Source organism: Rissa tridactyla, chromosome 9 (genome assembly GCF_028500815.1).
Source record: "Rissa tridactyla isolate bRisTri1 chromosome 9, bRisTri1.patW.cur.20221130, whole genome shotgun sequence".
Lineage (NCBI taxonomy): Eukaryota > Metazoa > Chordata > Aves > Charadriiformes > Laridae > Rissa > Rissa tridactyla.
Window position 1 is genome coordinate 11,040,258 of NC_071474.1, and position 12,710 is coordinate 11,052,967.

The 12,710-nt window shown below is 40.3% G+C and overlaps 1 protein-coding gene across 5 annotated transcripts in view; it reads right to left on the reverse strand.

The window, feature by feature from the left end:
- Nucleotides 1–12,710, reverse strand: part of ADAMTSL3 (ADAMTS like 3) — a 205,567-nt gene that overhangs the window by 55,153 nt on the left and 137,704 nt on the right. For all 5 annotated transcript variants that reach the window (XM_054213630.1, XM_054213629.1, XM_054213632.1 and 2 more), the window contains 4 exons: nucleotides 8,300–8,457; nucleotides 7,198–7,309; nucleotides 4,507–4,645; nucleotides 2,888–2,938 (listed from right to left, as the gene is read on the reverse strand). In XM_054213630.1, coding sequence (XP_054069605.1) covers nucleotides 2,888–2,938; nucleotides 4,507–4,645; nucleotides 7,198–7,309; nucleotides 8,300–8,457 — 460 coding nt within the window. The remainder of the gene's footprint in view (nucleotides 1–2,887; nucleotides 2,939–4,506; nucleotides 4,646–7,197; nucleotides 7,310–8,299; nucleotides 8,458–12,710) is intronic.

Genomic DNA, 12,710 nt, shown 5'->3' on the forward strand with positions numbered 1-12,710 from the left:
CTAAGCCCCGGGAAATGATTGAGTTCTTCAGTACATCTTGTGGTCCATCAATGTCTTGTTAGTTTAAAAATTATTCCTATTACAACTGCGGGGACTCAGAAAGGTCACAAAAAAAATTACACTCATTACGAACAACGGACTCGTCAAGTACTACAATATCCCACCAAAATCAATTCATCAAGAGTAACTTAGCTATCATAAAGGAAGCCATAATCTCAGAGTAGGTGAAGTAAAAGCCTATAAATCAAAGGTAAATCTGAGTAATTACTACCCACTTTTTCTATGATACAGCAGGTAAACCAAGGACACTTCCTATTTTAAGCAATTCATTAAACTGCCTACAAAAACATATTAATCATGCTTAAGCTCAATAGAAGAATGAGGATGAAACATGGAATGTTAACCATAGGGTATATACACAAAGGAATTCAGAATAAAGCCATATGCCCAGATACTGATATCATATCACAAGTGCAAAATACACTTGAAGAATGACAGTTACACTTTTTTTTTGACTCAAACGAACAGCCGGCATTAACTCATTTTCTTTAAAACACGTCAGGAACTAAAGAGCAATTAACTGTTCAATGAATTAGCAGCTCACAGATTTATATATATAAGGCTCACTGTGCTATATGTAATACTAGCCTCACAAGTGTTTATAGCATAAAGTTTTATAGTTGTTTTTCTTTATCTCATCAGTTTCGAACACACTCCAGATCCCATACTCCCCTAAGCATTTTCAAGATGGAGTGAGGTCCATGGCTACTGGGGAAAAGGGGGGTCTTGGGCAAGCAGTCAAGGAGATACTTTCCAGAACCCACAGCTGTCAAGGGATCCTCAACAGTCCAACAAGTCTGAAATAAATGGAGGCATTCCAAAAGCTTTAAAAGAAAATTTTCATCCTGGGAAATTTTTCTATTTATTTCAAAAGAATTCTCCATCTGTAAAAATATTTCAGCGGGGCATTTACAACTCTAGCCACAGGAGAACTCTTTCAAGATCTTGCGGTGCGCACCATGACTTTCCCACAACTTCCTCGTGTGAATGGGAAAGTAGTGGTAAATGCCACAGGACGGCAAAGCAGCCCTCCACATGGCCCTCGTGTTATGCTGGAGGTGTGAGGTACGACTGCTGGGCAAGGTGAAGGAGCCTGTGCGGCTTCGCTCAAGCACATCTACAGCGCTTAGGTTTCCTACCTGCTTGGCAAGAACAGGCTTGGGTTAGCATGTGAGAAACAGGTAAGAAAAGAAAAAGCAAAAAGGAAAGGTGGAAGAAGGCCCAGCAGGACTGGCGCAGATGAACGCGTTGCAGTTACCTGACAGGCACCAGCATAGAGAAAATACATCCTGCTACACTGATACAAGACTTGCGTCTGCACTGGACCAGATTCACCTCATGACGCAGGTACACAAACTGGCTGTTTCAGCTGCTCCTTCCTTTCAGAAATCCCAGCAAGAAAAGGTGCTTTTACACCTCCGTCGTGTTTCCTTATGCAGCCTCCCAGTGGAACACAGCCTGTTTCCTCTCCCTCCTTCCTGCCGGCACCAACTCCGAGCCCTGTTTGGCTGTCTGCTGTCTTACAGTTAGTCCAGAGCATCACCCAGGAAGACCACGATACTTTCTGACAGGACACACTGAGGTGCTGAAATGAGGTGGGCCTTTGCCTGTAGTTCTCAAGTGTTTGAAATAAGAGAACCTGCCCGCAGCTTGATCACAGATATAATCTATCTCACCACAGTGTCATGCAAACATGCTGAGCACAGTAAAGCACAGAAAGGGGGATTAAATTTCTCTTCCAACTGGTCTCCAAGCCCTGAGCAGTTCAGAAGATGAAATACTCATGTAAATAAATTGTGCTGAGTTCCAGAGGAGATCTGAAATACAAAGGAATTGGCAGAAGAAATGGAAGGGGAGGGAACCAGAATGTAATTATGGAACTTTACAGGATAAAGCTGTAGAGGAAAAAAAATCTCAATCTATGTATGGCAGCCAAAGTACAGCACAGGACAGTGGATCCACAACAAGCGTAAATTGCTCCAGAAATAAACTATGACATTTATATCAGCTGTAATCAGTAGCTCCACTGAGCCATGCAAGTCTACGATTTCATTCTTATTACTTCATATCTTTACTTCTTTGGAAAAATACACATTATTCATTTCATGACATAATAAAGCAGAGGCTCAACTCAGATAAATATGCATCTAACTCCATCAACTATAATTCTTTACATTAACAGTAAATCTGGCTCGATGCTTTTTAGCCCTAACATCGAAACTTTCCAGAGAGGTTTTACATTCTTGAGATTGATGCAAGTTAAAAAAATAAACTAAAATCAAAGGCAACAAACTGTGCTTTGATAACTTAATTTTAGGCAATACAACTCAGTATCTTTAAAGCGACATGTCAGCCCTGATGTCAATAAATAGAGTGTAGGTCTAAAGAAGAGCAGAAGAACGAGACCTCTCAAGGGAAAAAGAATTTCTGGAGTCCTATAACATAGGGAGACATGTTCTATAAAAGAATATATTCATCGCATACATCTTCAAAATAAAAACCTTTCAAGACAAGAATTCATACATGCGTTTTAAAGGAGATGCTATTCTCAGCACTACAGCAGGAGAAGGCTTAGGGGGACTTTATTCTAAAGTCTTCCAGATTGATATTTTCAAGAAGAGCACAAGAACCTCTTAGTGTTAAGCTAATCACCCAGAGCACACTGAAATAAGTCACACACTTCCAAAATCTGTACAGGATTGTTATAAACTTGCTCTTCTGTACAGCAAAAAGTCAGAAGATGTTCCATGATCTTAGTACTCAAATAGTATATTTGCAGTGAAAATCGTGCTAATGCTGACACATACGCTATCCTGAGTATACATACCGAGGAAGTGGCTGGAAGTGATCGTAGGGCATGATTTCTTTAAATCCATCACTGTCAACAAAACAAATATTGCATCATTATTTCTCATACCCGAGACTGCGCATCAAGTACATACTTTTTGTGACCGTGCTTAAAGTAGGCAATTCCCAACGTGACATGAGTGAATCTTACATTCATTACACATCACCCTCGTGGCAAACAATGGCTCCTACAATCTTACCTCTTCTGCATGGATAGAGATCTATTCGCCATACAGTTTCTTCACTTCATGCCATCAAAAAAAATAATGAAATGAGCAAGCCTTCACCAGAGAAATTTATTATCAGTGATCCTTTAGGTCTGTGCTACTTTATTAGCAAGAAAATAGTTACATACTGCTGAGGAACATGAGTGGCAGTGAAATAAACGTGTCACAGGATTAATCTAATTGATTAGGAATGGTGCATGCTTAAGACCCTTTTAAAGCTGTTAACTTGAACTGCACAGCGTAGAGCAGGCATAAAGCCTTCCAATACTAAGAAATATGGTATTACATCCAGTAGTACTTCCCTTTTTCTGTCTAAGCTAAATTTCCAAGGAAAAAGCTAATTACACCTTTTATTTTCCTAATTTTCCCACTCCAGCTTTGCAACATTTGGCACCCATAGCCGTCAAGCATTATTGAAGTCTTACCACTCCATACAGTGATCAACTCTCCAGGAAAAAACTTGAAAGTCTGCACATCTATAACTGTTAGAGGTCACTATCAACGATTATGTTCAACAGGAATGAAAGGAAATGGACAGTTTAGCTATAGGAAATGAAATCCATTGAGAGTGTTTCCTTTTCTTCTTGCATATAACTCTAGCTCGGCCAGCTGGCATGCTAATGTGAGGTTCTGGGACTTGATACTGTGATGTTATTTTAAGATCCTTTAGCACAGCCAGGAAACCTCACCAGACAATCCAAAAGTTAGTTTGAAATACTGTAGTGCAATTCAATACAATTTATGTATACTATATTATTTATAATTTGGCAATAATATTCTGTGGTATTTGTACCATGAGTATATTTACTTTGAATGATTTTTTTTTTTAAAAATTCCTCGTGTAAAAAAAACCAAACAAACCCCACAAACTTTAATAATTGTCAACTCCACAGTACAAGTGAAAAAAGAAACTTCTACGGTAGGCAGATGAATAAACCAAGTTAAACCATGTGCAAAACTTGTACGCTGGCTGGGGACTGGAGCTACTCTCTCCCTAATGAGGAACCCCAAATGGCAGCATCAGTAAACCCAAATGCAGGCAAACAATCTGTCCTCCTCACACAACCTCACAAAATCCTTGTACTGGCGCTGTACCGCCCAGTAAACACATAAAGTAGAATTAGCCCCTAAACAGACTAATTGATATTTAGAATATCTCTGTATAAAGCAGTGTCTCCTGTTCTACAACACTGAAGAAGTGCCACAAATCTATTGGCAGCGGCGCCAGACACCAGCCGTTAACACATGCAGTAACCAACCAAGATTAAGAGCCCTAAAGATAAAAAGAACTGAAATTAAGTAAATACGATTGCTTGTTCCTTAGTAATCAACTATACCGCACTTAAATTTATCTGTCAGATGTCATACAAACCTAGAAGGGCAGGGATCCATGTTGCATTCTTTTAGCTTGGGCTTTGGTTTCTTATTTTCTGGATAGTAATGACAATAGTGGTCAGGAACAACACGCTTCAGACGAATATCCACGCATTCAGCTGAATTAAGCTGATAACCTAATCCAGAAGCAAAGTTAAATTTTGGTAATGGAGATAAATTAAAGCAGCTCTATTTCCCCCCCCCAAACAATGCGCTACCCGTTGAATTAATTTCCTAAGTTACTCCTCTTTGGTTTGCTTTTAAACAAGGAAACGTGAAGGACCAGATCTTCATTTAAGGCAATTCAGCATAACAATTATGTTAGCCTATCTTAACACTAGACGAGACTCTGCCACTTCATTCTAATAATATTCTAAGAGTAAAAGCACACATATTTTTATGTGTTGCAGGAGTACATGTACTGGAGCAGCTCACCTGTCACAGAGGCAACCCTACAAAGTCATACAGTTCTACTACATGTGCCACAATTTATAACTGCCCTCCCTCAAGGAGAAGTTACCATGTATGTTAGAGCACTACATTACACAGCCATGCCTGCTAAAAAAACCCCAAACGCTTAAAAGAGAAAGATGGAGGAATTGAAGATGAGATCCAAAAACATTGTTAAGTTAAACTGTAGAAAACCAAGAAATAGTTTCAAGAACATTCCTAGTTGAAAAGCAAATAAAAGAAAACTTGAAGTAACTACTTGGCCAAGAAAAAAAAAAAAAAAGAGAGAAATCTGTGTGGAGACTGGTTACAAAAAGGGATCCGAGTTTATAAACCACTAGGTTGCTTTTTTCGTTAAGAAAAAAAGACTCATTCAGAAGAGCTGACTTGGACTTAAACTCAGGAGAGGAGGAGGATGTTCTGGTATGTGCAAAGAAAAAAAAAGTTTGAAACCACAAGAATTAAAATCCAAATAGAGTCAATAAACTAACAGCACAAGTCCCGGTGTCTACCGAAAATGCTAAGTATCATGTATCAATGGCTTCACTTGTGTGTCTCTTGGCTGATTGAAAGCATCATCATGCTTGAGAGTGATAACCATAAAGAAGAATTAAGCAGTTCCAGTGCTCAAAGCCTCTATGTTCCAGTCCTTGTAAGCAGTGAAAAGACTCAGAAGATATGCCACTTGCAGACAAGATAAACACAATCTATAAACATTCTTGCTCATCCAAGCTTGACTGTTCTTTCTGAGATGCCCGTGACACTCCCCCTTCCAACACATCGAGATCATAGAATTAAATGTAGAAGAAGCATCCAAGTGAGGAATAGTGGTGCACTGATTCCAAGTCTCTGTTGTGAGGAGTGGTTTCTTTTACTGCCAGTAAAAGATGCCAAACAGACAATCTGGATACCAAATCCACTTTAAGATAACAGGTTAAAGCCAGGCAGCTGCAATACAGCCTCCCTGCATGCCTCAGTAATATGCCATTCTTAACGCTACTACTTCCATGGGTAAGCAGTAGCCTGGTTTCTGAGCTGCTTCAGTCACTGGCCTCTCTCAGGACTGCCATCAAGAGCGTCAAGCCCTGCTGATAAAGGCACCAGTTTCATGTTATAGACACGCAGCTACAAAGTATGGCACTGAAAACACTGTCAAATTTCAAAGACACTGACACGTAGCTATAATTTTCAAACCATAACACCAGTCTGAATAAGGCTGGATTTGAGCCAGTAACTTTGAAGGTAAATGCGCCCCTTGAGTTGCTCAGCGTTTACACGCAGTCCTCAAAAATAACTGCGATGCTTTACGCTTCTTCCCTTGTCAGATAGGTCAGGGAAAAATTCAGAAATGCAGTGCAATGGAATCATCAGAGGACATGTATTGCCACTCGCAGTTCCAGTAAGAATCACGCTTCATGAGGCCAAGTATCTCGTAAGATACAGTAGTTTCCTGTGGGATTACATATTATATAGGTACATTGTCTGCATTTCAGATTAAAGTGAGGGGCAAGTGCCAAAATGGACGGTCCATCAAAAGATCCCCAGACTCTGCTTGTGCTTTAAACATGTATAACTCTTTTTACTCATGTCCCAAGGAACTACTGAAACCATATTTATACTCTCCAAGAAAATCACTACACTAGTATCACTAGTATCCCAGTCTGGTTTTCATGTGACCTGGGTGATGCTGACTGAACTGAAATAGCTATTTACAAGGTCAAGCACTCCTCCTACCACAAGGCCATGCGTTTTGCAGACCAGACATGACAAGCAGTGGGCTGGGCGGGATGAGCAGTGACAGAGCCGAGCCGCGCTTCATCTACCCATTGCTCTAAGTTTAAACCAGGAGGAGACACGACAGCACAGTACCTGCTGTGCTAACTGCCACCAGGACTGACTGTCTCAGATCAGACAAAGGTATAGATAGTAGCTGCTCTTTAAATCCTATTTACTTATTCTGCTTTCTGTGCAACTAATTTCTAAACTACGCGTTCTAAATCATATCTACTACTGTGGCCAGAAGTACCTTCTTCCTTCATCTCTCGATTATCCTTATTTTAAAATCTCATTGTATTCCTTTGCTTACTTTCTCAAAATATCCTCAATGAGCTGTCGTCTTCCACTTTGAATGTGCAAAGAAACACAAACATTTTATCAATGAAAATGCAGAATGAAGGTCGTAAATCAGCCGCTTTTAATCTTCAGCTGTAAACGGTCCTGAAGAATTGCCATTACTTACCTCCTCCACACGTCACTGTGCAGGGGAAGAACTCTGTCTGTCTCCACTGATGACTGATGGGCTGATAGAAAAAGAACTGAACCACACTCTCTTTTGATCCAGAGTACCTGGTCTGTAGAAATTTCCATTACAACACATGTGTATACTGTACTCTACTGTTCATGTCATTTCAAAATGTAATTCATAGCAGTGCAGAGAGTAATATATAGCAGGCGTAAAACCTCTAGGAAGTCTAGAGTGACAATTAAATTTAAGTTTCCAATAGTCAAACACTTGCCCGTTGCTTTGTTTTTCAAACTATTCAAGCTACTAATGTGACTATTTGATTATCTATCCTTGATTGGCAAAGTTCCTAACTGTATTCTTATGTCTTATCACTTTCTTAGCAAAATTTTTAAAATTTGCTGGAGAGGAAAGCCTATAGTTGATCTAAGCACACTGGTTCATATTCAGGCAAATCTAACTGCATATGTGATATTGGAGTTGCTACTAAATAAAAACTACTGAAAGACTATTTCTACAACACGACAGGTAAAGCCAAGTGGTGTGATAATGCTGCAACACCTGTCGTTTCCAATGGAAAACTCTATGACCATCTTCCTTTGGCAGTCAAATATTGATATGTCTCTACATATAAATATTTGCACGTATGATTCAAGCCATCGGTATGTGGTCTGGGTAGAAGAGAAATTTAAAAGGATTAGAAATGGTCAGTAGCTGGATTAGGAATGTCTAAGGGAGATTGCAGGGCGCTGCTGGAAGCAATGCTCAGATTCAGTAGGTGGCAGTCTTCAATTGGATTAACACCAACCCACTGCACAGGATCACGCTGTTAGTCTTGCTGTAATATTTAAAACAAAAGTCCTGGCCATTTTTACTGTTAAAGATCCTGTGGTACTTTCCACCACAGCGAAGACATTAACCTCGTAACATTTTACTTTGTGAGGATATACTTAGTATAAATTATCCCTGGGCTGTAATTAGGGTTTCTTATTTGCTAACTAAAAGATTTTATTGTATTGCTACAACCTGATGGACAGCCACCTACTCTGTTGCACACACTTGCAATATTTTTGTAGATTTGTACATACACACATCCCACCTTGATAATGAAATCTGCTCCAAGAGGTCCTTGAATCTTTATGATTTCCCTGTCTGTACTCTTCTGAAATTCAACAGTTGTATTTTCTATGACAAACGTTCCAGGAGCGTTGAAACTGTGCTCTCCCTTGTCTCCTTGTAGCGTCTTTGACTCTATAACTGAAGAAGAAACATGCAATTAGTAAACTCAAACAGGGTATTTTTTTATTTTCAAGGAAGTCCGAAAGTAGTGTTTACAACTTTGCCTTGCAAGTAGCAGCTGTATACGTGCGTTAAAAAACCACACAGGATATTTGTGAGAATATTAGTGAGATTATAGGCTGATACGTAGTTGCATGACATGTTAGCACAGGAATATCTGCTTGAACACACTATTCTTTCATACCAGAAGCACTTCTGAGACAGTTCTTCCTACAACAAATGCTCTGTATAGTTATAAAGCAATAGATTCAGCAGGACAAGCTGAAAGAAACTCAAAACAGATAGAATCAATACACAGAAAAATAACTCGTACTTCCACGCAACTCAAAAGCCTGGCAATTTCAGCAACCAGTCTCCAGAGAAGGCTGAATGGTGTCAAACTCACCAAACACTCACCTCGATACCTCTATCACTCTACCCATTCCAGGGGTCATTAACTCAACTTTGAACACTTCCCATGTGAGCAAAAAGCACGGCCAGGAGGCGGGTAGCTGCAGCGCTGCCGGGGGGATGTCCCTTTCCCAGAACAGGTGCTGATGAAAACCCCTTTTTGAGATGTTCTGCACTCCTTGGAAGCAGATTGAACTAACAGCCCGCAACCTCCAGAAGACAGATGAAATATTTAAGGATTGAGTCACTTCCAGCACACTGACTGAACTATAAGTGGACAAAGCTAAAGGAAGATATTCATAATGAAGGTAGACTTTTGGGCTCTGCATAATACAGGGTATAAGCACAGCAAGATGCATGACTTGAAATACGCTGGTCTGGTTACAATCTATCAGAGCACTGCACGAGAAAGGCATGAATCTCAGATGAGCTCAAGGCTAGCTAAAAGGAACCTTTTGACAAGCTATAAATACGCTCTTTCTCCAACTACCTTACCTTTTTTGGTACTTTAAACAGAGTTACTTAATTCAGGCTAGATAATTTAGATTAAGAGCATCTGTTTTTACCTGCACTGAAAACATACTCTGAATGCTGTAGTCCATCTGCTGTTTTCTTCCTTAAGATCTTTTAAGTTACAAATGCATTCTGGAGCATCCCCACCAAAGACAGTGAAGAAATTCCAGAAGAAATTAACTTCCTTGAAAATGTACCGACATTATCCCCAGTTTCTAAGCATTAGAAATGCGCGGGTATAACAAAGATCACATACACGGCTGGAAGGAAGTTTAAGGAAGGCTAGGTCTCTAAGAAATGACTTTATGTTGATCACAGGGTAGGAATCTAGTGGTGATTCAAATATGCTTTGTCAAAGAGAAAAAATAAATCTCTGGGAATCAAAGTGCCCCATTGTCCAGCACTTTTCCATTAGGAACAAATAGATATAAACAAATCACAGAAAAAGCAACGAGCGTTTAGACAATTACAACATATTTTTGTTTGGCACTTTTATGGAAGTTTTCTTCCCTGACTGCATTACATCCAGAACTCAGCATTCTTGGGTTAAGCTTCTGCAAACCTTGATCGCAAACTTACACTGCTTAACAGCAAGTATCAACACATGGTGCCTGTTATTCTGTCATTTTGTTGAATAAGAGTCAAATCAGCAAATCTTAGGTACTCTCAACTCCACATAAAGTCAGTAGGGTCCCCAGGAGTACAGGACCCCCTTGAAACTAACATTTAAGATTGCAAAGCAAGACATCTGGCTGTCGCAAAAAGATGTTAAAGATGTTAATTTGGTGACCTGAGCTGCATTACTTTACAGTCTTTATGCTAATTTTCTTAATAAAAAAATATTTTTTATGTTTTTCTAAATACAAACCAAGAATATCATTCTGCAACCAACATGATAACTTGCTGAGAGCTGACATACATTTATGTTAGGGCTACACTAGATTTGAATCCAAAGCGTGTGTTTATTTGCAGGGTGCAGCTGCAGAGTGATGGTCTGTATCTCTGGAGGTCATGTCCGTGAAGTTTAGAGCAGCTGCCCAGGTTTTCCCAGAAACGTGTCACGGGGGGAGATGAAGAGCTGGTTCCACGGCACCGTGGTTAACCTCTGATGCAATGTATTCCTGCTCAGTAGTATCTAGTGCTTGTCATCACAGGCTTCTAAAACAGAGTGAAACCAAGCACCTAGTGTATACAACACATACGTAACATAATCATTTTTATTCAGGAGCAGTTCCCCGCAAAATCCCTACGTTATTGATTTCAGAGCAGTACCTGGGAACAAAGGTTTCACCAACTGGCTTACAGACAAGGTTTAGAAAAGAATTCACCAAACATTTATTCGTTCTGCAGGGTCCTGTAATCCTGGAGAGGTGGGAAGTTTGACTTCAGGAGTAAGCTTCCCTATCCTAAGCTAGGGAAACATTTCCTTGAAGGGTCTTTAGGACTCCTGACGTGCAGAGGCATAAGGACAGGGAATCCTCTTGAGTGCTCACCTCTTTCTTTCTGTGCCTAACAAGATAATTACTGGTGTCAAAGACCTACAACTGTCTCTGTGTTACTTCCCTTACCTTGGTAAAAAGATTGTTTTCCCCATGGAAACGTCTTGCTCAGCTGTGGATGGAAGATCCACCACAAAAGCCTGCCACACTCTCAGTGGCAGGCAGGAATAGGGCAACGTGGCATTGGGAACCCGCTGCAGGTACCTCCCTGCGTAGGAAGGTGCATGGAAGAGTTCCCCGGGAAATAGCTCCTACTCCCAGTGCAGGAAGGAGCAAATCATGTTGTTACCCAAAAGCACTTTCTTTTCCACGTGATTCATTTGTAGACAGCACAACACAGGGGCCCAAAATAAAACACGCTTTCTTTTCAAAACGCAAGCAACATTGCCTTCCTCTTAGCATCTATCAAAAGACAAAGCAGCGCATGGATGTATAGCTTAGCGCTGTCAAGTAATGTAAAGCACGGCAAGCGGAGGAGAAATTGACCAAAGGGGAAAAAAAATATTCAGTTCCTTTTAGTAAAGTTTAACCTCCCTAAGTTCATGAACTCAGTTATCTAGCATTAGCCACTTGTGAAAATATTAGCTTCTGGTTTTCCTGTTTCTTCTGCTGGAGGATTAATTTCAGGGAACTTTCACTCTTTCTTTTGATTCTAATGCTCTTAAAACAACTGCTAGAAAAGCCATAATATAGTCCAAATAAAAAACAAAACCAAGACAATGAAACGTTTTATTCACAACCATTTTTGTACTAATTATTTGGTTATTTCCTACCGAATCGTTCACAAAATCCAAGCAGACAGAGAAGAGGGACCTATTTGTAAAAAACCCAAAGTAACACCTTTGCTTTCCGAAGAATCTGTCGCTTGTCTTAAACTGTCCATACAAACAAACAAAACACTTATTCTCAACAGCTACAAAGAAATATAGTCTTTCCTAAAACACTAAGCTGCTGATTGTAAAACAATGTTCAGAGCATTTATTTGTTTCAAATCTGTTATGCGCTGCATCTCCAACCGCATTTCCATTTTTGATTAATCCAGCAGCTGTGTCTCCCTGGAACAAGGGCAGATCACAAAGCCCGGGACGAAGCGCAGAAGAACACAAGATAAAGGGAAAAGCGCCAGAACGCTCCGTAGTGCTCTTCAAGCGTTCGCTCTTGCTGCTGACTTTACTTGAAGAGCAAATATATACTGGCAACAGGAGGCAGTATAAAATTCTACAATAAGTAGTCCCTGCTCCACCTGTTAAATTCCACTCCTCACAAGCCAGGTAGAAAGTCCCTGACAAATGGGGCCTGTAATTATAGGTGACTATTTTTTTAAATTCTGCCTTTAATTATGTCAGCACACCCACAGAGAAGTCAATGAAGTTGCAGACCAAAGATCACTTGATATTTTCTGTTAAGCGACAAACACCCACAAACATACATTCACAGTCAGAAAGGCGAACAAGCAAATTGTCCCAAAGCACATCCCCTGGAACATCGGTTCTTGAAAATCTGGCTGTGAAGCCAGAAGCAATTTCCATCCTCCTCCCCACAACAGCTCTCACTTGTTTTTCACCTCTGCCATTTTGAATATTTTAGGTAACAAATGTCTAAATCCTCACAGATTTGCAAACAGATGTGCTGGGGGAAGTGGTTAAAGGAACATTTCACAATTCTCATCCAGCTAGCTAACAAAGGTGATGCCAAGCCACAGCTTCTTTACGGAACCACCCTGGGTAGGAAGCCAGGAGCGCTCTGTACTTAGTTACCGAGTTGCTGCTGCATTCCTCAGGAGCTTTCCAGAAATCCCCCAGGAGCCAC